The sequence below is a fragment of the Aethalodelphis obliquidens genome, unplaced genomic scaffold, assembly GCF_003676395.1.
Source record: "Aethalodelphis obliquidens isolate GAN/ISIS:26980383/991018 unplaced genomic scaffold, ASM367639v1 scaffold26, whole genome shotgun sequence".
Lineage (NCBI taxonomy): Eukaryota > Metazoa > Chordata > Mammalia > Artiodactyla > Delphinidae > Aethalodelphis > Aethalodelphis obliquidens.
In genome coordinates this window covers 19,233,123-19,259,435 of record NW_020837970.1, presented here as the reverse complement: position 1 = coordinate 19,259,435, position 26,313 = coordinate 19,233,123, and the positions used below count along the sequence as shown (strand labels likewise).

The following is a 26,313-nucleotide window of genomic DNA, read 5'->3' as shown; positions in this document are numbered from 1 at the left end:
GCCCCCCTTCCCATCTCCACATACTCTACTCAGCCAGGGCCAACAGCCTGTGTTCCGATGAAGAGACCATGTACTCAGCCCTTCACCATCCAGCTCAAATTCTACCATTCCTATAAAGTTTACCCTGAGTTACTCTGTCTGGAAGTAACTTCTCCGTTTTTAGAACTCGTAAAGCACTCTGCACCCCTTTTACAGCATCATCACTTGCTACACAGCATTTTGATTATTTTTATGTATGATATGCCATTTAACTCTTATTTCTCCCATCTCTCAATACCTAGCACAGTGCCTCACACATGTTAGCTACTCAATAAATGCTCGTTGAATGAATGAGTCTGAGAATCTTATTTCCCATTGGAGAATCATAATTAGTTTTTAGTAAACAGTTAAATAGACTGGACTTCTCCCTCAGAGAACACAAACTATTTGAAGTTGCCAAGAGCTACATCTTAAATCAGAGAAAGTCACTGAGCTATAGAGCAGAATTTCATTCACACAAGCTTCCTTGTACTTACTTGTTTACGTGTTCTTCTCTGTGAAACAGGCCTTTATACTGCCAAAATTGAGGAGGGTGGAGAACATAACTAGTTTAATTTGTGTTTAAAAAAACGTAGCCAATTAAAATGTAGTTATGACAGCCTGAAAATGTGGCTCAAAAATTGCTATGTTATTATAAGATACCACCTATCCTACAGAATTTTCCTCTTAATCATAGATGTTTTGGAACTTTTTCTGATAACTCAGGTCTTTCCCAGATAGTGCCTCACCTCCTCTTCAGGGGAAGAGGGAACTAGGACCTAAGAAAACATAGTCACCTTATAAACCAAAACATGATCCTTCTAAATCGTAGGAAATAAACAGCAATGACTTGGGAAGAGAAGAAGCAAGGAAGATTTAAGGAGATGAACAAAGCAGTGGCAAAATAAAAGAGAAGTCAGGCTTGCTTCTGAAGGAAAAAATCAGGGATCAAAAGGAAGAAACAGCTTCAGGATTTGAAGAGGTTGGGGGTGGGGGGAAGTGTTGAGGTCAGGACGAATCAGAAACACAAAATTGGACAGAATGAAGTTACTTATCCTTTGCACTGTACAAGATCTCAGTCCTTCTCCAACTGCCATAGCCCTCAAGAGGCCCCCTATGTTTACTGTCAGTACCTTCTATTTATCCATCGACCAATACTTACTGAAAATCAACTATGTACGTGGCACTGTTCTAGACACTGGGAAAACAGTAATGAGCATTCATCTGGCACAAAGAACAAGATATATGCTATTGTTATTTAACTTTTTCAGGTCCTTTAACCCTCAATCAGACTATAAACCTTTTGAAGGTAATATATTTCAACTAGATTACAAACACCTTGATAGTAAGGTAAATATTATGTACTAAATGTCATTATCCTCATAGCTTCTTATATCTAGATATGCCACAGGATCTATTCATACCCCCGTGTTGCTACCAATAAAAAGGAAAATATTCATCATGACTATCTGCAGGTGAAGTTATGCCATCACAAACCAAAAGCAGCCAAAAGGGAGACCAGAACTGCACCTAAGTTCCTGGTTCTCTGTACTTCTGATAAATTCACCGGAATCAATAGTTCACCATTTCCCTCCCAGATTTCTACACTCTCTTTCCACACTCAACTATTCCCCAAACAGTGAAAATATGAGAAATCCATTTTATACGTGACGAACTTTTTGCTAAATCTAGTAATAAAGGAAATTCAGAGAGAAAATAAGCTACATGAGAAAGTGTCATAGTGCCAGTCACAGCTCAAGTAATGGTGGATCTAATCAAGTGGACCAGAGAGAAAGGAAAGGGTGACACAGATGATCCTGAAGGTCCCCTTCCAGTGGAAAAAAAGTCATGAGTTCTCAAGGCATCATATGACACAGAAGAATCCATCAACCAGCCTGGTCTCCACGTGGACAGTTTACACTGAGCAACACCCTTCCATCGTCTCCATCAAGTAGACAATAAGCACCAACATGTACTTCCAGATGTAGAGTTCTCCCAACTCAAATCTGTTCCCACTTCTAGAAAAACAACTGAAAATACATATCTTCCTAATGATGGATCATGAGCATTTTTTTCATTTTATAACGTTGGCCCATATAAAGGTGTACCACTTACTTGGCATTTAATCATATACCACTTTGAGACATATTGATTCTTACATTGTCTCATGTTACATCAGAAAAGTTCCTTAAGGGCAAAAGCTGTCTATGTCTTCTGCAACTCTGTACCTGCCATATCACAGTATCCAGAAAATATAGGCACCAGAAACAAAATCAAACAAACAAAAAACACCACCACCAACCCGCCCAACACACAGACACAGACAGACAGACAGACACAGACACAGACACAGACACAGACACAGACACACACACACACACACACACACACACAAACTGCTAGATAAATGGCTGACTTTCTATTTAACTTGGGATTCCTGGAAGGGTGCAATTGCATATTATATTCACTTACCTCTCTGTATGGTCTACAATATAATTAGCTACGTCAGAGGAACATAAATAGCTACTACTGCATCTAAGCCTCACATTTTTCATCTACAAAAGCAGAAAGATAAATTAAATAATTCCTCCTATACTCTGATTTTGAAATAGTCTTTCATTCAAAAATAAAATATTTCTAGAGACATAATATGTGCCAGATACTGAAGCCTTGAGGATACAGAGATAAAAGTTTAGGCCACTGAGGATAGAGATAAAAGTTTAGGCCACTACCTAGGGGGGCGTGGTCTAGTGATCATAATTTGAATTCCTCCATCTGGTCTCTGCACCCTGCCTGACCTTGGTCACACTCTGCCCAGGTCACCAGATGACAGCATTTCATATGTTTGCATAGCAATCCATGTAAGCAGTGAGGAGGGGGAGTAGGCTGGGGATGCCTACGGCTATGGATAAGACTGACAGAAAGGGGACAGCTACTGGGGAGGGGTGTGAAGACAGACACAGAGAAAAGGGTTACTCCCCACCCATAAAGAGCCATATGCCTATATGGAAACATAGGGAAATAATTCTATCTGCCTGGAACTGTTATTATCTCTATCATCTAAACAAGATGAGGGTTTCCCTCACACACTGAAAACCCATTTTATTACACTGAATACTGCAGTCACTTCTGACAGCTTCCAATGGACCACAGAAATAAAAGAAAAACTAACAAGCAAGAGAGCTTCATTTTAGTCATTAATTTATCTACTTTCTATGCTTTTCTTCTCCTTACCTTACCCATGAGCTTAGAGTAACAAAATGCCCAAACCGAGGGATAGGTTAGAAGGGGAGAAACAAGGAGACTGTGCCTAATCTTGAGACAAATAAACTACATAATTAGCCTCTGAATAAGGGAGAATTGGTTATAAAAAGTCCCCACTTTTAGACACAACAGGTTTTTAGAGATGGATGTCTCAAAAGTGAATTGCCCTGAGGTGAAATTCTGATCACATTTACAATGTATCTTAACTATGCCTGAGCTGTTACCTTTATCTGTTTAGACATGGATTGAGTCCTCAAATGAGCAAAATCTGCTGTGTAAATCAGCTACTTAATTAAAGAGAAAAGTTTAGTAGGCTGCAGGGAGAGATTTGTTGAAATGGTGAATTAAACACCATTACAGGAAGAGGCTTCCTTCACTTATTAATTCTATCATTAATCTACAAAATTTAAGTCAGTCAAGAGTAGTTGCTGTTTATGCATTTTTCACTTAAAGATAGTAGTTTAGGGTAAATATTTACTGAGAACCTACCATCTCCAAGGTGCTCTGCTCATGAGCCCCTAGCATATGAGGGGAGAAAAGGCATAGAAAACAGTGTTATCCCCACAGAATTTAAATTCATGGTAAATCTAGTACAGTATATTCTCATATTAGTACTTTTTAAAGTATTGACAATCCTAACTCTGGTCTACTTGCTCACCAACTCTCCTGAAAACTGTTTCTTGCTTTTCAAACCTCTACATGCACAGCAGAAGACCTCACTTCCTTATTAAGAATATTCACCTATTCTACGCTCCTTCCCTCCAGTTAAAGAGTAGCCTTATCTCTCCTCTCTGATCTACTGTAAATCCTTCCACTTGTGCTCAGAATCAACCCCATATTCTCCCAACCTTCTCAGGAAACTTATATTATTATTTTGTTTTCCTTGTATATTCAAACTACCCCTCTCACATAGTCTTCCACTGCCTTTAAACATGCTCAAGAGTCTTGCCCAATAAACACACACACACACACACACACACACACACACCATTCTTATTAGACTCAACCACTGCATTCAGTCATCCTCATTCACAGCTAAATTTCTGGAACTTCTCACAGTCTTCATTTCCTCTCTTCCCACTTGTCCCTCAAGCTGCTTCCAAATTCCAATTAAAGCTCTTAGTAAGGTCATGGGTGACTCATGGGTAGCTAAATGCAAAACACATTTTTCACTTCTCACCATACTTAATCTACCAGCAAGTCTGATACTCCCTTCTTGACTTCTATGATACAACCCTCTCCTGGTTTTCCTCCTATTTCTCCACTCACTTCTCTGTCCTGTAACAGCCCATCCTCTCTACTCAACCATACACTCTAAGCAGATGACTCACAAACCTACAGCCCACATCTTTCACTACACTCCAGACTGTAACCAACTGCCCCCTGGATAAGGCATATCAAAATTCACTATATCCAAAATTAAGCTCATGCTCTTCTTGTCCCCCATAAACTTATTTCTTTCCCCTCAAAAATAACATCAACCATCCTGCTATACAAATCCTAAAGAACCTTAGCAATCATCTTGGACACGTTTCTCACTGCAAAATCCAATCCATCACCAAATTCTATTTTATCACCTAAATGTCTTCCCATTCCATAAACTTTTCTGCACCTCCATCATTCTAATCCAAGAAATCATTGCAGACTGCCCAGACTACCAAACAGCCTATGAGGCAACACTAGCACTACCACCACACATGTATACACACTGTGGTTTTTTTTCTTGCATGTAATATAATGGTTATTTAAATACCTTTTACTGGAATTTCAAATTCTTTAAAGTTAGGCAATGCACAAATCACTTGTTTATTTATATATATACATATATATATATTCCTTCCCTATCTCATTCCCACTAAAATGAACTTTATCAAAAACAGGGTTTAAGTTTGAATCATCCTCAACACCCCAGCACAGAGCCTGGCATAGAGCATATACTCAATAAGGGTTTACTGAATGAATGAGTCTCAAATTCACAATTTTGGAGAAAGAATTTTTTAAAGTTTATATATATAAGACTTTCAGTTTAACTTTTCATTTATGTTCCTGCTTCCAAAAGTTGAAGCAGTTAACAAAGCAAAACTAAAACTTTTTAAAATGTATTATAACTTTGAATCTTCCAGATATTACATTAATACAGTCCAAATTCTAATAAATTTCACATTTGAAAAATCATTAGATATGATTATTCCCATGGAAAAAAACAGAAGACTTTCAGCGAAATGGCAATTCTTTTCAATATTCCAAATGTTCATAGTTATAAAAAGACATTTCCTAAATATAAGTGAAATAGCAACTACCCTATCATATGAATTATATTCCCTTGGAGAGGAAGTTCATTCTAAAACACTATTTCTTTTAAATTCAGAAGCAATATTCTGGGTTTTTTTTCAGGCAACATTTAGCAAATACTTCTCAAGCTCTGTGAGTAAGAAATCTCGCAGATGCTTCTTAAAATGCAGATTACCAGGCCTCTGGAGCACAGATTTATCTCAGTATATGTATAATGATGCTCTGAAAAATACTGACTATACTTCAAGAATCACTTAGGCATGCTGCCATTGGCTAAAGCAACCAGCCCCTATGAAGACCTCAACTAATCTTAAAAGATACTATAAACCATTGATTCGGGGGAGGAGGTGGGGGGGAGGGGAACCTTACTTCTGTTTTCTGTTACCTCTTCCATAATTCATTTTCATCACGAAATTATCTTGTGTTATGGTACACAACAAATATTGATTAAATATTTCTTCAATTGAAACTGAGTTGAACCGCATTCATGTCATATTTACAGCTTGCAGAATTATACTTCATTTGTTTAATGTAATTAAAGGTATTAATACTTCACAATTATCTCACAAAGCACACCACTGCTTCCAGATGTTCTAACAATTGAACAAGTGTGAAAGCCACTGCATTAAAAACTGAAAACCTGGCAGCAAGTGTACTTTGTCATATCAAGTTTATAACATTACATAAATAATGTATTTAACCTAAGATGAACATATGAGGAAAATCAACTTATATCACAACAAAACATTAGTCAGGAAGATTCAATTTAAACAGTTTTTCCTAAATTGTACTATTCTTGTTGGATATAAAGTGAAGACAGCCAACATTCCTTATAGTGTATTTTATGTCTATGATAGAAATAACGTTGTCCTTCCTGAAACAGCATAATGAAGCTAGCCACTTTCTTTTCCAATCCACCCTGTGGCCTCAGCTACCTGCTTTCCTAATTCCTTCTACTATACCTTATCATTCAAACCACTTCCAAAGAATGATTTTCAGACTGGCAAATTCTAGATTTAAGACTGAAGCAGATTCCTAATTCTTCTTCCCGTAAGTAAAAGGTTGCATAATGAATACATAACACTTCTACTTTTCTGTTTCATGTCCTACCTACCTTACTGAACTCTGAATTCCTTATTAAAAAGAAGTCATGCCATCCTACTTTCCATGTATGTGTTACATATGAATAAATGCAATAATGCATGTAACATAAACCCTTATTATTTGATATGATCACCTGGTCAGAGAATACACTGAAATTTACTATATATGGAAAAAAATGAGTAACACAGCCAAAATTATAAATAAGATTTTAACTGGAATATTTTCTACATACATTAAGAACTATTATCAATACTTTGTACCCATTTATATTTAACAATGGGTAAAAACAATCAAAATTTTAAGAACACTGCTGCTGTCATTCTCCCGAAGAAAAGTCTTTCAGCCTCAGAGAAATGTATCTCTGCCTCAAGAATAGGTATATAAGATTGAGAGACTTGCTGAAGTCTGTAATCCCAAAACCTAGCACAGTCCTGAAAACATACTCAACATTCACAAAAATGTCTGTGGAATAAAAAATACCCCCATTCCATACAAGTTCGTATCAGGCAAGAGTTAATTAGCCTATTAGAGTCCTTCAGAAATTGCATTATAATCTATAAGTACATAAAAGTAAAAAGAAAATAATAAAACTATTCTTTTTTAATTGGGTCAGACACCAAACTAAACCAACTGAAAAAGAGAAAACACACACACAGTGTAGATTATCAGTTCAAGATGGCAAAACTGAGCTCATAAATGTAATCAATGCCTACCCAACACTCCACCCCCAATACCCGCTGAAATAATCAAAGGAATAGATTAAAAGAAAAACCCAGGGGAAAAATCTGCAGCCCACTGAAAATCACAGAAGAGTGCCAACCATATGTGGGCCTGGGGTGCCTCCAAGAAAAAAGCCTGGCAAAGCACCTGGCAGAGCATTCACATTGCAGATCATGTGTGAAGTGAAGTTTTGAGACAAGGGGCAGAAAGAGAAGAGGCTGCTACTGCTAGTTCCACAGCCAACTGCCAGCATTTAAATTGTGAATTTTTTAATTCCAGCACTGAAAACAAACACGGTAACAGTAAACCTATTTCACAGCAGTATGACTATACCTTGCACCCCTACTCCCTACAAACCAATGATCTAGCAACACAAAATTACTGCAAGTCTAAAATTTTCTCCTTTCATCTAGACCTGGAACATCAGAACACGAACCCACGTAAGTTTAAGAGTCCATCTCAACTAGCAATACTCTGCACACACAGACACCATCCCATCATTACAAGTACCCATCAATAGACACTTTAAAAGACCCAGGAGCTAAAGGAGTGATTGTTCTATCAACTGAAACAAAATTTTTCACCTGGAAAATTTACTGAGAGAAAACTTTAAAGTACTAGAATTCCTAACTACAGAAATCTCAACTGTAGAAATCCTAAAAAAACTTGAGAATACCATGCACATGAAAAGAGAATCTGAAATCAGGACAGACTGCTTTCAGCCACAAAACAACTGAATAATTTTTCAAAGAAATACAACAGGGGCAACAAATGCAGATTGCACATGACAAAAAACCAGACAAGCGTGAAAATTTCTAACAGAACACAAATAAGAGAAAAGACGAAAGGGGCATTGCAAGAGTTCAGCTTCCAGGAATGACGGAGTAGGCAGTTCAGACCAACTCTTCCACTACGGAGAAATAAAGAAACTAGACAAAATACAAAAGATCTGTGTGAGGGCAATCAAGGTCATGAGGAATTAAGGGACCAAGATCTAGAAAATGAGAAAATCAAAATAAATAAACCTGGTATTTGGAGCTGTTTTTTTTTTAACCTAGAGGTATCTGTGGATTCTAAAGGCCACTACTGCTGAAGAGGCTGAGAAGATGAGCATAGCTCTTGACAGACGTAAGCCCTGAGGGGACAAAAATTGGAGTGAGGACCTGCCAAGGAGGAGGATAAACCTCTTAAACTGTGGATTAGGACCTCAAAGGGCTACATACAAGAAATAAAAGTAAACCCAAAATATTTCAGCTCATAAGGTCTGAAGCCCAATTTTAAATCATCTCAATCCCTGAATGGATTAAAGTGACCTGAGATTATTAGTGACTTCATATAACCACATTCCAGAAGAGAAGCAAAGGTAAATCCTTTCTGAGAGAAGATAGTAGCATTCAGATTATGTCTATAATTTTTCATAAACAATCCCTGGCACTCAATCACAAATAAACAATCACATAAAAACAAAAGACAACCCCAAAACCAGGAGAAATAACAAATATAAAAGCAAACCTTCATGGTAACACGTATGACAGGATGGGTTAAGGAATAAAGATACAGTATGGAGAATTTCAGCAGAGACCTAGAAACCATAAAAGAAAACAAAACAGACATTCTAGATCTGAAAAATACAATAAATGAAATTAAGAAATCAATAAATGGAGTGCTGCCTCTGGTTAGAATGCAGAAAGTCATAAGAGACTGTCACTCTTACCTCAACAACCAAAACAACACATATAAACTACAAAAACCATAGTTTTTCTGAACCCATCAGAATGACGAGGATTCAAAGAAGCCTTAAGCCTAAACTCCAATGGGGAAGAAAAGAAATTTGAAGAGATAATGGCCAAGAACTTTCCAAAAATGATGAAAGTAATCATTCCACGGATACAAGAAACTCAGCAAGGATGATAAATACAAAGAAAATCACAACGAGCTCATCACAGTCAGATTTCTGAATATCATAGATAGAGAGTAAATCTTAAAAGTGTCCAAAAAAAAAAAAAAAAAAAAAAAAAAAAAAAAAGTGTCCAAAGGCGGAAAGAGGGAGAGAAGCACATTCCCCACAAGAGAGTAAAAATAAGACTTATGGCTGATTTCTCATCAAAAATGGAGTTCAGTGGACAATGGAATGACATTCTCAAAGGGCTGAAAGAAAAAAACTGTCACCTAGAATTCTACATTCAGCAGCCCCCACCAAAAATATCAAAATTGAAGATGAAATAAAGATGTTTTCAGACAGACAAAAGCTGAGTGAATTCATCTCCAGCAGACCTAACTAAATACTGAAGGATATTCTCCAGGCAGAAGGAAATGACCCCAAATAGAAGCTCAGAGATGCAGAAAGAAATGAAGAGCAACTGACAAATAAAAGCAACATGGGTAAATCTAAATCAATAATGGCTTATAAAATAATAATGTCATGTGGCTATCAAATATAAACAGAACTAAAATACATAACAATAATAACAAAAATTAGAAGAAAAGGACAAATAGAATTAAGGTGTTCAAAAGGTCTTGTATTATCCAATAAATGGTAAAAGTAATAAGTCAAAGATACATTTAACACATTTTTGACCGGAGACGTATTATGGCCACAGGCGTTAGTGTCTGCAAAAATCCCAGTCAATAATGTGTTAAGAACCACTAAATGAATAGTAAAAGAATATATAACTGGTAACTAAGAGAGGGAAAAACTGCATAACTGAAGATAACCAAAAGGCATCAAGAAAAAAGAGAAAGGGGACCACAGAACAGGCAAAGCAATGAGAAGTAAATAATAAAAATGGAAGATTTAAAGCTGAATATATTAGCCATTACATTATATGTAAATAGACTAAGAGCTCTAGAAAAAAAGGCAAAAATTGTCAGTCTAAATAAAGAAGAAGAAAACCTAAGAGTATGCTACATACACAACATAAATATAAGACTATAAAAACGGCTGAAAGTGAAAGGGTGAAAACTCTTATTTTAACACTAAGCAAAACAGCTGATATAGCTATATCAAAATCAGAAAAAAGTAGACTTTAATCACCAGAAAGACAGCAATTCTAAATCCATACGCATCTAATAATATAGCCTCAAAACATATAAAGCAAAAATTGACACACCAAAAAAAAAAAAAAAAAAAAAATTGACACACCAAAAAAGGGGGAAATAAAGTGTCATAGAGAAAAGAGACAGAGAAAATATACTTATGTGGAATTCCAGAAAGAGAATACAGAGTATACGTAGTAAAGTAATAGAAGAAATTTTCCTACCCTAAAATAGATTCGTGTGTTCAGAACAACAACAAAACTCACTAATGAGAGAAATCATATCATACACACATTTTAAGTTAAATGAATTCAATCATACATGAGAAAATATGAAATAATTTAAATAGAACCATTCTACCTGCCATTCAGTATAAGCATGCAATATGAGATATGAACTTGTTGTTCTCCTAGTTGAGCTCAGCTCCAGTGTGCCTCTCTTAGTATGTGCATCTCATCACACTTCAGTTCTAGAGTTAAAAAAAAAAATGATTTTGAACAATACAAATGCAAGTCTTCATCTTTATTTAGTAGTCAACAAAAGAAATAACTTGTTCCAAGACTAAGAAGAAAAGTTATCTAAGCCCAACTTACTGAGATGAAATATCAGCCTCCAATGTAGGGTCTTCCTAAGGTATTTAAATGAGAAAATGATAATAGGCAGTTTTCACATTACTGGCTGAATTTAAACCTAATGCCTAACCAAAAATGCAACTTCACTGTACCATTTTTTAAAGAGGAAAAAAAAAACAATGAATAAACTTCCATCTAATCATATCCTGATGAAATTTCTAAATCTCAAAGTCCACGCACACACAAAATTCTACAAATATACAGATTTTTTTAAAAAGACGAGGGTATGAGGGTACCTAGTAGACATTATTATTATGTATAGCACTAAATTTGGAGGGCAGGGGGTGCTGTCCAGTGAGTTCTAAAAGAAAAAGGAACCTTATATCAAGGTCAAATTATTATGCGTATGCAGAGGCAAATCTTAAAACAATTTTGAACAAAGTGGAACTACATACCAAGTTAGTACCATAATATTACCTGATATTTCTTACCCACGAACATTAATGACTGATAAATAAGGCTGATTCTGAAACTGCAAAATCTCTACCTAAATACACCTACTCTGAAGAAGGAAGTGCACACTTCCACAGAATTTTTTTAAAATAAGGATTTCTTCAGAAAGTAGCAAAAATTAATTCCTCAGTAACTTCCCAATACACATCATCCTGAAGCTTATTTCTGCGGCTCTGAATAAAATCCAGAGAAATCAATGTTTCGTAAAAGATACCCACAAAGCCTAACAGGAAATAAATGAAGTTTTAGGAAGCAAATATGTAATGATAAGGTTAACTTTCAGGCATTAAGAATTGGAACAAGCACTACCTCCAGCTTCCCTTCTAGCATCACAATCTTTAAAGATTACCTGGCCTATGATTTCATCATCTAATAATCACCCGCCATTTCATAACAAAAGATAAACTTCAGAATAACAAAAGTGAGTCTTTTCTAGAAATGGTTTACTGATCAAGAACATTTTTGTTGCCTTTGCCTTTACTCTGCCTCAACTCATACTGCTCTTCATTTTACTCTCCTTGCCAGAAAATCCTGCCCATCTAAAAAGCCTACTCACGCCTTCAAAACCAGCTCAAGTCTACCTCCTCGAAACTTGTTAACCAAATACTCCAAATTAAACAAACCCTTATCCTTCCCCACATAAGCTTACTCATTTAACAATCTAATTATACACAGCCATCAGATAATATAAACCAAATTATATAAGTTTTATCTAATTTTCATGTATTTTTAGCCTCTCCATCCAGTTTATAGAAATAATAAAAACAAACAACAGTTTACATTTAATTAGTGATTAAGATAAACCAGGCTCTGTTCTAAGCACAGACACATATTAACTCATTGTTTACCTCAGTTCAGAGTGATAAATTATTATATATGTTATTTATAGTAAAGAATTGGGGGCACTTCCTGGTGGTCCAATGGATAATACTCCACGCTCCCTATGCAGGGGGCCCAGGTTTGAACCCTGGTCCAGGAACTATATCCCACATGCCGCAACTAAGAGTTCACATGCCACAACTAAAGGATCCTGCATGCCGCAACGAAGACCCGGCACAGCCAAATAAATAAATAAATGTTTTTAAATAAATATCTTACAATTCTTTAAAAAAAAAATTGTTCAGAATTGCCTTTTAAGCTTCCCCTCTCCCTGCCTAGCACTCTAACCCAGGGCCACACCATGCATGTAGAAGGGAAAAGAACAAACATTATGTTAGCACTATCCCATTTATTCACACAGATGTTTCTGAATAAGATATGTAGGGGCAAAATGAACTTTTATCATTTTACATAGCTCTAATTCTAGGTACTTATCTTGTTCTGCAGACAGAGTAATATTTCCTTCCTTTGGACACCCAATGATGGGTGTATATTCAAGTCTTTGCCCTAGGTTTTCTTCTTCCTTCCTCAGTGAAATGATCTAGTCTCATGGCTTGAACTATCACCTCTATCAGATAATTCCTGAGCCTATATTTCTAGCCAGAGGTCTAGAGAGACCTCTCATCTGAGCCCCAATTCTGTAATACCTTTACAGAGATGATCTGCTGACATCTCAGGCTCAGGGTATTCAAAAATGGAAATCATATCCTGTCCCTTAAACTTGTCTTTCCTGCTACATCCTTAATCCATTTTCCACTTTAAACCACCACCTCAGTATCTTGAGTCAAACTGGCATGCAAGTATTTGATTAACTGAACTTACTCCAAACTAAAATTGCTCTGTCTTAAAAGAGGTAGTAGCATCTGTTTCAATTCCTATTTTTCACTCAAATCAATGAGCTCTTTTTCCTTCAAAGTAGAGCAGTTTGAAAGTTTATGAATCTATATCAAGCAAACATGAACAGTGGTTAGCAGAAGTCGGGTAAGCAGACTGAGTCGACTACTCTATGCACTTCTCATTACGTGACGAACCACAAGTAGCCATGGGAGTTTTGACAGTTGTAAGTTTTAAATTGTTCCTATTCTTAATTATATTGTTTAATTTACAAGTGAACCATTAATTCAAGACAGGATAAAGGAATATGAACAAAAGACAAATAGACAATTCTCAAAAATAATATAAACCATTAATAAAAATCTGAAAGATGCTCAATTCCATTAATAATTTTAAAATATAAAATTTAAAGAGATATACATTTTCATCTATCAGATTGGCAGAGACTATGAGGTCTGAAAATAACTAGTATGTTGGCAAGGGTGTGGGGAAACAGCACTCTCTCATTTGCTGTTGATAGAGAAAAATCAGCTTTTTGGAGAACCACTTGGAAATAACTAGCAAAAAATTTAACACACATGCTCTTTTACCCTACAATTCCACATTTACAAACTTATTCTATACTATATTTGAACATGTGCACAAAGACATTTTGTAAAAGTGGGTTCACTGCATATGTCTGCAATAAAAATTGGGGAGCATCAAAAGAAATTGGTTAAATAAATTATGATACATCTATAAAATACCATGTGGCTATCAAAACAACTGTGATAAATTTGTATGTACTCACATGGGAAGATGTCCTAAAACACACTGGAAAACAGTATGCACAGCACTACATCACTTGTTAGTTATACATGTATATATTATATATTTTAAATATTTAATTGTATAGATAAAACAGAAAGTCCATAGCTATTAAAAGTGATTATCACTGGGGAGAGGGTTGGAATGTATGATCTCACTTTTTATTTTACATACTGTTTGAAAAATTTTTAATATTTTTTATTTTCTTAAAATCAAACCAACAATTAATTTTACCCCCAAATTTAAAGTTGACAGACATATTTTAGCCATCAGGGTTAAGAATGCTGCTAATAGAGAAATTCTATGGCTTTGAGGGGTAGGGACTAGCAGAGAAGGAACCCTGCCCTGGCACCTCACCTCTTTTCCTATTCATATTTCCTTTTCTCCCACCTCGAGTGTCAGCCTGGACTCACACTAATTTGAGGTGAGATGGGACTCCACAGAATTTTCTGAGGGAAGATATTTCTTTCCAGACAGCAGCTGTATCTATAGGAGGAGGGGCAAAAGAAATGGCCAGGGGCAGGAGATACCCATTGGCAGTGATGGAAAGGAAAAGAAACTTTCCTCAACTTGGCTGAGACAACCATTTCTGTTTAAGGAAGATCTCTGTGGTCTTATGTTTATTTTAAATCTTATTCCTTACAAAGGTGACTAACTGCTGTTGTTAGGGGGCATTTCAAGACAGTCTTTCTACCACTTCTGATCAACTATCGACTTAGAAATAAGACAATACAGTCTGTTAGAACTACATATGAATTAAAGATAAATAGGCTCTAAATAAAGACTTTTGGGACTCTGAGAAACTTATTTACTTCAATGTACAGACTTGGAAAATTATTTCTCTTATTCCCTAGTCTTCAGTTACGTTCTGGAGGTGAGGGTGCATGATGGTTGAGTTCTATGTAGGTGGGGTGCTATTAATAAAGGGGTTATCGCCATAGGAAGTGTACATACAATCTCCTGGACACACAACACTGTGTGAATTTAAAACTAATAACCCAACTTCAAACCAAAAGCTTTCAACTATTAACCAAAAAGATCCTCAAATTTTAGTTTTTACATTAAAAGTCATGCTATGAATAAAAATTATAAATAAAACTTATAATTTGTTATTCTATTCCCTGAATTTGTATATGATAATGCTATAATCTTAACTAGACCTTACACATAAAGATATTTCCTGGTAATTTTTTTTTTTACTCATTTACTTTGCACCTGAAAAACAAATGTTCTGTATTCAGTTTCCATGTGGTATCACTTTAAAAATTCACTCTGCTCAGGACTCCTCAGTAAGTTTTACTGGCTATTACTGACCAGTAATAAATCCTGAAAACCTGTACGATCAATCTCCGGATTTCCTGAAGACATGGAAGTAGCTGCACCCCCAGGTGGCTCCATTATTAGCATTCTCATATATTCAAACATTCCAGTAATCATTTCACACAGAGGAAATGAAAAATAACTCTCTCTGAGAGTTACAGTCTACTGACCTGTTAAAACTAAGTTGGGACTAAAGACGTAGAACCAAAATTATGAGAAAAGTAGTACTATTACTTGATTAATAGTAACACAATGATTCCAGAATTTGTTTCTCCACCTACAGCAGTAATTACACTTTCTCTCTCCAAATTAAGTTATTATCTCTGCTATTAGACCAAGGATAGAAAATATGTCCAATTCATCTTAGTATCTCCACAGTGCATGGCTTTGTGCATAATTATACCTCAAAGATAACATATTTGCAACTAGTCAAAATTACCTAAATTTCTAGTTTGGGCTATACAAGAACTATCCGACTGACTACAAAATTAAATGTAAACATTCTTGCCATAAAACAAACTTAAAGGAGGTTATTTCTTAATGCCATCCACAGCAACATGGATGGACCTAGAGACTATCATATTAAGTGAAGTAAATCAGAAAGACAAAAACAAATAACATATAATATCACTTATATGTGGAATCTAAAATATGACACAAATGAACCTATTTACAAAACAGAAACAGACTCACAGACATAGAAAACAAACTATGGTTACTAAAGGGGAAAGGGGATGGGAAGGGGTAAATTAGGAGTTTGGGATTAGCAGATACAAACTACTATACATAAAATAGATAAACAACAAGGTCCTATTATATAGCACAGGGGATCCTATAATAAACCGTAATGGAAAAGAACATGACAAAGAATATATATGTATAACTAAACCACTTTGCTGTACACCAAAAATTAACACAACCTTATAAATCAACTATACTTCAATAACAAATTTTTAACAAGAAGTTATTTCTCATGCTTCTTTTTAATAGGAAAAGCAAAGACACAATCTGAAATTCAGACTGCCCAACTGCTAACTCCTTAACAAGAAGAACTCAAGTACTGATTTTAGTAAAATAGGACATATAAAACCACTCACTACCTCTCTCTCCTTTCTTTACGTAAAGAAGTTGAAGGCAGAATCAAAATATCAGCTAGATCAGTAACCTTGCCAGTTTACTTTACATCCGTTATAAGCCTAAGTATCTAATATTTCAAGTAGTACTGCAACTTAAAATATCTCACAATTGCTTAACACTGAAGTTTTATTTCTTGAAATCAGCCCTAAAGCTATTTTTACACATATAAAATAAAATCATACACGATCATTTACAGGCAATTTAAAAGACTTTCCCAATCATATCCGACTTCACACTGGAAAAAAAAAAGATGCATAGTAACTTGGGCTTTAGAGAATGACAAAAGGTAATTCTTGAATCAAAGAACAGAAACGAGATCAGTGTTCAAACACAAAACTTAGCAGAAGTCATTTAGCTGAGATAAATCTACTACTCAATTTTATAGACTACAGAGTTATAGAAACTTGGAGATAGAAGGGACCTTTGAGATCACCTATTAATTATTAATTAATTCCTTCAGTTAACAGATGAAACAGAGAAGCTATGGGACCTGCATTTTAAAATTATGGCCTTAAGGTCACAATTAAAGATGAAATATCTTGAAGAAATTGTAAAAGTACTGGTCAATGAATGGTATTACTCAATGGTATCATTACTCTTCTAAAATAAATGGAACCCTGACTCCCACATACACACACAAATTATCTTTTCACCAATAATCCTATCCAAGGGAATCCAAAATACAGAAGGAAAGACTACACGTGGGAAGATGTTCATTACAGCATTCTTTATTAGAGCAAAATACTGAAAACAACGTCAACATCTATAAAAGGAGAATAATTGTTAGCAGCAGTATGCAGTATAATAAAGAGCATAGACTTTTGACCTGTAAAGGACTGGATTTGAATGCCGACTTTTCCACATGAGAACTGTGAGGCCTATGACAAGTCACTTAATATTTGACACTCAGTTACCTCAACTGTAGAATGGGGAGATATTACCATCTTCCTCACGAGGATGTATAAAGGATTAAATGCATGTAATAGAGAGTGGTACAGTGCCTACAGCTCAGTGAGTATTCAGTTAATACTTTTATTGGCCACTATTAATATTATATTCATTCACTGGAAGAGTACAGACATTTTAAATAATGATTATAGGAAAATCCGTATTCAGTGGTATGGAAAGATCTCCAACGCGTTATTAGGTGAAAAACAAGTTGAAAAACAATTAGTATGATCCTGCTTATGTGTAAAAAATAAAACTATACACACATATCTTCTGTAAATACAGAAGAAAAAGTATTAACAGTGGTTATTTATGGGTTAAAAAACGAATGTGCTGGTGGAAGTTTTACTTTATGTACTTTCTTTTTACTTCAAAACAAACATGTATTTAAGTATTTTTTTAAAAACTTATTTTAATTGACGATTTAAAGATAGTGCGGCAACAAAGAAAAATGGAATAATGCACATATAAGGTTGTACATACACCATGATTACAACATAAAAATGATGTGCCATATAGTGACTAGAAAGAAATATACCAACAGTTATACCAGTGGGTCTAAATGGAATTTTTTGTCTGTTTTCAAAATCCTTAGTCAAAAAACTCCTTTGATTCTGAACAAATCCAAAACTGGGGTTATATTTTAATATCATCTTTCACTGGCTTGTGTCCCATGACAAAGTCAATTTTTAAACATCATATACACTTTTCCTCACCTCATTAGCTCTCTGGGTCAATAATATCTTACCTATAGTCATTTCCACTGACTGTTCTCTTATTGTTGATGCAATTTTACCTAGAAGCCAAAATGCCTACCAATGGCATAGTAAATACCTCCCAAACACACAAAAGTCAGTAATAAAATGAAGGGTTTGGCAAGAAAGACTATGAAATAGGTAAACAGAACTTCCACATAATGAGATTAATGTTACCCCTATATTTTATATTAGCATAGAGAAAACTCGTAAAGAAGAAACCAACAATGATAAATTGCTGGAAAGAAAACTACACTTTCAAAAAATTTAATAGAATTATACTATATTTTTAAGTTCACAAAAAAAATTAAAACCATTCTATACAAACACTGTACTTTACAGCTTATAAGCAATTTTACATTTCATTCTTCTGACAATTCAGTTAGGCAAGCAAGGTATTATTCTTGCCTGCCTATAGCCCCCAACAGATATATGGAAATGTGTAGAACCATGAGTCACATCCAAATCCTCTGCCTCCATATCCTACGTCTTTTTTCACCATTCTACATATTAACTTTCATATGGTTTACTAAAAGCCGTCACATTTCTTATCTCCTTTGAACATTCATCCTGGAAATCTATGAACTCCTTTATACTTCATCCAGTTAGGCAGGCAAAGCAGGGCATCACTCTCTGTTTACAGATCAATTAGTATGATCACTGATCTTTCCAAAAATGACAAAACTAATAAATATTAAAATTGCGGCATATCCAGAAGATGATGACCAAACTCACAAAAGGTCAAAAACTAAGTAAGATGAAGAGTGGCTGAAGGAATTAGGATGATTAATTTAGAAAGAAGGAGAGAGCAACACACACACACACACACACACACAAATTTTGTCATCAGACATGTGAAGGACCATCATATAAAGGGATCAGATTAGTGCTGTAAGGCCCGGGAGTTAAAAGAAATTCAATATTCATTCAATAAACAATTAATGGGGATCTACTCTGTGCTAGATGTTTGTTCTACACCACGTAAGAAAAGTCCAAATCCTCAGGAGGGTCAGACTAGTAGAGAAGACAAGAAATAAGTAACACAAGATGAAAAGGACTCAGAAAGCTATGGGCACACAGAGAATGATGACTCTAACTCTCTTTGGGGGAGGGGGCTACTAGAAAAAAATGCACTGAATAGATGAGTAGGTGGGAAGTGGCATTAGCAGGAAGAAAGGGACTTCTCTGGTGGTGTAGTGGTTAAGAATCCGTCTGCCAATGCAGGGGCCTGGTCCGGGAAGATCCCACATGCCACAGAGCAACTAAGCCCGTGCGTCACAACTACTGAGCCCATATGCCACAACTACTGAAGCCTGCACGCCTAGAGCCCATGCTCCACAACAAGAGAAGCCACCGCAATGAGAAGCCCGTGCAGCGCAACAAAGATGAGTCCCCGCTAGCCGCAACTAGAGAAAGCCCAAACGCAGCAACAAAGACCCAATGCAGCCAAAAATAAATTAATTAATTAATTAATAAAAAAACCCAGGAAGAAAGAACAGCATGTGCAAAGGCCTGGAGACCTGAAGCTCTGCAGTTAACCTGGAGTGGTGGAGCACCAGGTACACATTAGAAGTGCCAAGAGATGAGGCTTTAAGCTGGGAGTGTGGGAGCCCTGTAGTAAGGAACACAAAAGGCCTCACAATCTTCATGCCAAGAAGTTCAGACTCTAACACTCAAGCTACAGAACACTAAGAGTTTATAAGTAGCAGAGTGGCATGCTCAGAAAAATATATAAGAAAGTTCATTCTAGCAGGAGGACAGACTTCTAGAGGCTAACAGCGGAGATAAAGAGATTAATTTACAGAGCTACTATTGTTACTCTAGGTGGAGTGATGATGATTCGAGAAATATCTAGGAGGTAAAAAAAAAAAAATCAAGGAGAACTACTGGCTATGGGAAAGAGGGAAGGAGGAGAGTCCAGGATGACTTCTAGATCACAACTTGGTTGAGTGATGAACAGTGGTGTCCAAGGTGGGTAACAAAGGAAGACAAGTCCATGCAATCATTCAAACAATATGAGAGTCCTGGACCAGAAACTGGTTTGTTATTGTCTGGAGAGAGGGGATGAGGGAAGAGGTACAAAGATGAGTTTACCTTTAGTCTTGTGTAATGCAAGGTACCTCTTCAGTGAAGCTACAGAGTGACACGTGAAGCAGAGTGGACTAGGAGAGTCATTAGCTTACAGTAGCAACTGAACACAAGTAAAGTATACAGAATGAGATCAACCTTAGATACCAATATTTGATGAGAATATGAAAGAAAAACCTGAAAACAAATGAAGAATTGATCAGAGGAGTAAGAGATGAATCAGGAGATAGGGTGACGCCAAAAAAAGGCAGGAGAAGATAAAAAAAATTCAAGAAGGTGGGGAGGGTGAAAATTAAAGTTAAATGTACTACATAAAGCAAAGTTTACTAAAAGAAGTTATTCAAAACGGGAATAGACTACCTTGTGAGGTAATGAATCACATCATCAAGTTAATGATTCAGGCAGACAGAGTCACCTATGCAGGATGTTGACAAGAGGATTCTTACCTTAAATGAGAAGTATAGCTACATGACCTCTATAGTACACCTCTGAAGTCTAGGTCAAGGCTAGCCTCAGCATCATTAGGACATCAAATGTTCTTTTGCAATCTGATCAGAGAATTGGATATTTGATTATTCTAAGAAAAGTTTTAAAAAACAATTTCTACATATTTCATGTAACTCAGAAGCAACCAATACTGGATTAAAACTTTTCACTATTTCTGCTCTTGGGATACAAAAAATTGATGCTGAAATGGTAGAAATAGCTGATCTAGTCTACTTCAAATTCAAACTGATTTCAAATAAGCTCTCACATTGTCTTCCTAACGTTCTCCATTCTGGCATCCCAATCCCACCTGAGCACCATTCCTTAACCTGTTCACTCTGATTAGAGAAGACCTGCAATGCGCGGTTGACTTTATCATGTCATCTTGCCCTAGGTCCCTGCATATCTTTTCAGTAATCTGCCCCTCCTTGCTTCCTAAAGCCAGACTGTGTGCCTAATCATTTCCAACCCTCTGCCACTGCTGACCATTTTCTATCACCAGTCCTTCTCTCTTTCCTCCACCTCCTCATGTCTACCCAATGTTGGAAAAACACTCCATTTATCCTGCTGTCCCACATCCTATTGTTCTCCTTTTACTACCAAATATCTCCATACCCTAGCACCTATTCACTGTAATCCCCTACAGAAAGGTATCTCAGCAATTAAAAAATTAAACCACTTACGAATGACATCTGATTTATTGAAACAGCTTGTTCCATTGCTGCTTACTCCCTTCTCAATCCCCTTGATGTCTCTGCAGCTGGCTAAAGAACTGACCAACCCTTCCTTGCTGCAGTTATTCCTTTCCCTTTGGAAGTGAGGCAGAATGGTTTGTGGAATGCACTCTGCACAGGATCAGAAGATCCGTGCTCTAGACCCAACCATACCACTAATTAGCTGTGACTCTCCTCACCTCCACTCCTACTCAGATCTCACTTCTGAGACACCCTGACACCCAGTCTAGGTTAGGTCCCTGCAGTATACACTTTCTCAAAACCTACTCTTCTCCTCAGTAGTGCTTATCACAACTTAATTACTATATAATTAGTGGCTAAATGGCTATCTTTCTAACCCACATGCCAGACGGCAATACTCCATGAAGGCAAAGTGCACATTTCAGCCATGCTTTACACCTCTCATCAGCACAAAATAAAAGCCCATCAATTGAATTAACGGTGAGACAGATGTTATGACTTCCTAAGAGACTTATTACTTTTATTAATCTAAAATTACTAGCACTTTACTTACAAAATTATTGACAAAATTTTAAGCAGTAACACACACATAATAGATGAACTACATGTAAAATTAAATAAGAGTCTTCCAAGATAGTTACATTTTTCTTGCCTATCCACAAGAATAGAAAGGGTTGGATCAGTTACCTACATTTCAGGACCAACATGTGTACTCTAGGCTGAATGTGCAAGTGTGATACTAAAACACTATTGTTTATGTGGCTGTTTTGATAATACCCATTGGTACTTCAGGGTTAAAGCATTTAACACTGGCAAAAGCCGTGTACTACATATACTCTGTAAGAATATCAAAAGAAAGCTTTTATCAGCCAAATTACATTGCCGTGTGATTTTAAATATAAACCAGAGAAAAACAAGTAATGGTTTAGTGAACAGAAGCTGCCACTGTGCCTGACAAGATGACTTTCAAATACAGAAATTTCGGATCTCATGCAAGTAGGTGAAAGTTGTCAAGTTTTATGATACACCACCTTGGTCAAACAATTTAAACAGATTACATGCTAATTTGTCCTTCATCTGCTGAATCTGCTCCGCAATTACACTGTAAGGTCCTTACGGGCAGGTTTGGCGTTTTGTTAATTGGTCCCCTTAAATAAATAGGAATGCAGGTGACTTCAATAATCTATGATATAGAAAACCTGAAAATGGCTTTTGCGGCTAAATATACTTAAATATTGCCACCTGAAAACAACGTTCAAGTACTTAAAATCCGATGCTTAGACCATTCCCTAGGTTAAGAGCAGTTAACAGGCTGTAAATATAGTTGTAATTCCCAGGAAAGAACAAGCATTTTCATAACGGGAACACTAACAGAATCACTTGGAGCTGTTCTCCAAGGCGCCCTCATCGTTAAGTCAACACAACTGGTTATGAGGGGACAACCGTGTCCCTCGGACACCCTCTGTCTTCCACAGCCTCGGGGCTACAAATCCCGCACGAGGAGTCCCTCGAGATCAACCAGCGCTTCCCTGAGACTTCAGCTGGGAAATCCCTGGCCAGGGAATGCGGAGTTCAAGCCCCCCTCCCGCTTCCTTTCCTGAAAATTAATGAATTGGCCGTACGATTGTTTATTTAATGAGGTGTGTAGTGGCCTCTACTGGTGCTTGTGTGAGCACAAGAATGTCCCACTCTTACAAGTGGGATGAGCCTGGGGGAGGGGAGGGAGGCGAGGGGTGAACCTGCCTCCGGGTACAAAGCGCAGAACTATAGCCCGGAGCCCCCGATGCGCCCCCACGGCCGCCCCTCCCCCAGCAGCGCCCCCGCCTGCCCACTTCACTCTCTACCCTGCGCGACCCCCTTTCTCCTCGGCAACCCGAGACGAGGCAGAGAAGTTCCTACACGTTTCCTCCTGGATCCTAAACAAAAACACCGCAGCGGCCGCCGCCGGTGCCGGTGCCGCGCCCCCGCCCCCACCCCGCGCCTCCCGGGCCCGCACCCCACGACCGCCGCTTACCTGGGGATTGCGGCGGGGAGCCGCTCCTGGCGGCCGCGGCGCCCGACGCCCGGCGCTCGAGCAGCAGCAGGCAGCAGAGCCAGAAGGAGAAGGTGCTGAGGAGTCGCCGGGCTCTCCGCTCCGCCGCCATCTCTTCCCCGCGAGCGGCGGCGGCGGCAGCGCGGCGGAGCCCTCGCCTCCTTCCCTCCCGCGCGCCTCAGCCGGTCCCTCGCTGCAGGCTAGGCTCCCGCGGCCGCCGCCGCCGCCGCTGCTCCAGCCCGGCCCGGCCCGGCCCGCGCGGCCCCTCTCGCGGGAGGGGAGACTCGGGGGCGCCTCCCTCCTGCAGTGGGGAGGAGAGGGGAGGAGAGCGGAGAGCGGGGAGTCACTACATTCCGGGGCGGGGAGGTGGGTCTGTCTCCAGGTTCCAGGCGCCGCCACCCACCGCCGACTCCGGCTCCACACAGCAGCGCAAGGGGGGCGGAGACCACGGGCGGCAGGGGTGGGGGGCGGGGACCCGGGGCGCGCACCCCCGCGCACGCGCAGGCGCGCGCCTCCCTCGCCGACACCTCCTAGGCTCCGCGCGCGGCCCGCCCCCGCTCCAATCCCAGCTGCCGCCTCGCGGGCCGCGGCGGCGGGCACGCTCCCCTCCCCCTTGTCCCCGGAGCCGGGGACAGGCGCGGGGAGCGCGCGTCTAGCGCTGCTGCTGGCGTCAGGGAAACCCCGGAGAAGCGGATCCTCCTCCTCCTACTACTTCTCCTCCTCCTCCTGGCCTCCTCGCACCGGGGAGAAATTTCCCCCGCCTCACCTCTCCAGACGCCTCTGGCTACGGAGACCTGAGGGCGAGAGGCGCTCCGAGCCCGGGCTTGTCCGAGAGGCCGGAGCGGGCGCGCACCTCTTTCAGCCTGGGCCCAAGGCCCCTATATAGGGCCTCGGAGGAAGCCGAATGGCCTCCGGGAGGAAACCTGGGTGCGCAGAGGGTCGGCGTGGGGCTTAACGTGCCAGCCAAAAACAATAGCGATCCCTCCCGGCTCTTGCTGGGACCTGGCGCGGCTCCCGTGGGAGGGGGCCTGCCGCCCCGCCTCTGACCTCCCGCTTCCCGGCCGGGCCGCCCTTGCCGCGAGCTTACCCAGGACAGTGCCGGGCCCGCCCGGACCGCTGGACCCGCCCCCCCACCCGCGGCTCTCCGCCCGGGTCCAGGGAAGCAGGGCGCAGACAAAGGTGCCCGGTGTCCACTCCACCAGCCAGTGCGGGGACCTAAGCCGAGCCCCATGACTCCCCAGGGCTGATCCTCGGGCTGTAACTGAGACCTTTTACCTCTACTTTTGCGGGCCACCTCGCATTTCGTACCTGGAAATAACGTCTCTTCGCTGATAAAGCGGGAGCAGGAGGGATGTGATTTTAAACCACTTGGTAATCGTGAGGCAGCACCCAGGCTACCCAAAGTTAGGAGTAAGCAGTTTGGAGTTATACTGCTGATGAGAATACTGAAAATCTTATAAGTTACACCCATGGAAAATATTTTGAGAAAATTTTGTTGTGTTGGTTATGCACTTGGAGAGTCATGTTCGATTGTTAATATGAGTTGGATTTTTATTCACTGTTCCGTATACCCAGTAACCAAAATGTGTTGCTTTCCGCAAGTAGATGGCTAGTTCTCTGACTTCCACAGCCCTCTGTGCCTTCTCGTAATTACTTTCTTCAGATATTTTCTTTTATTCTAAAGTGGCAGAAAGCAGTGTGAGGTTTGCGGTAACATTGGGAGGGGTAAGCTCAGAGTCCTCATAAAACCTCTCAAACCATCAAAACGGTGGAATCAGGAACCCTTTGAAACAATTGACGCTTAAAAGAGCAAACACGGGCTTATTGTTTTCCACTAGGGAAACAATTTAAATATCTTTTTGTTTTGGTTAGACTTGTTAACCAGCAAAAATATTTCCTAAATACCCCTGATTGACCAGTTACATTAGAAATAGATTACCTCCCAATTACTTCACAAGTATTTGCTTAATTAACCTTTAATAATCACATCATTATTCAGTTTTCTGAGGTAATTAATGAGAAAGCTCTTTGGAAACTGTAAATTGCCTGGCAAATGTTAATATTCAGTCATCTTTTCTAAGTCTGGAAATTTTTCATTGTATCATAAGTATAAAATGCATTATAATGTGACTTTGAAAAGGAAACTTGCATTTATCTCCAGGTTTGAAAAATAAATGAGTTGTGGCTAATAAGGTAATCAGATTGTTTTTCATGTATGACCTTTGTGAACTCTCTAGTTAATTTATCAGTCCACTGTGTGTATCAGGATTAAATCAGAAGTTTAAAGCACCTTCTGTAAAATAGGGTGACCGAATAGTATATTGCTGGCTTGTGCTTAAATCAGTTTTAACAAAACCCACTCTAATAAACCACTAATAAATGAAGCCCCAGATTAAAAATTACAGATTTTATAACAGTTCAAGAGTAAGATTGTAAAGTAACCCACACACTTGAATTCAGATCCTTCACCTTGTTTCAATGTAACCGACATTGTAGACATTCCCTTTCAAAATCATCATTTGGAGTAATTAACCTCTCCTTTCTTTAGTAAGGCATCTCTGAGAAAACATTTTATTAGGCATCTTATTTATCATTTTCATTCTCCAAACAAGATTTCCAGCTAATACATCAATCCACATTTATAGGCTAGCCAACGTATTTTTAGGTAGTCTATTAATCTACGAAGTGATATTAAACCATTCATGAAATTAACACTTTTTTTCATCTAAGTAAAGTTAGAACGTGAGACCCATGTTCAAGGAATAGTGCACAAAGAAACTTCTACAGCAAAGAAAACAGACTGGCCATTGTGT

The 26,313-nt window shown here is 38.6% G+C and overlaps 1 protein-coding gene across 11 annotated transcripts in view; it reads right to left on the bottom strand.

Annotated features, from left to right (window-relative positions):
- The window catches only part of NEO1 (neogenin 1), a 237,875-nt gene extending 214,121 nt beyond the window's left edge, over nucleotides 1–23,754 (bottom strand). For 6 of the 11 annotated variants that reach the window (XM_027123547.1, XM_027123545.1, XM_027123552.1 and 3 more), the window contains exon 1: nucleotides 23,483–23,753. In XM_027123547.1, coding sequence (XP_026979348.1) covers nucleotides 23,483–23,612 — 130 coding nt within the window. In that variant the 5' untranslated portion in view covers nucleotides 23,613–23,753. Of the gene's footprint in view, nucleotides 1–10,794; nucleotides 10,904–23,482 lie in introns of all 11 variants that reach the window. The other 5 variants (XM_027123555.1, XM_027123553.1, XM_027123549.1 and 2 more) reach the window with 3 other exon arrangements.
- Nucleotides 23,755–26,313: the final 2,559 nt, after the last annotated feature.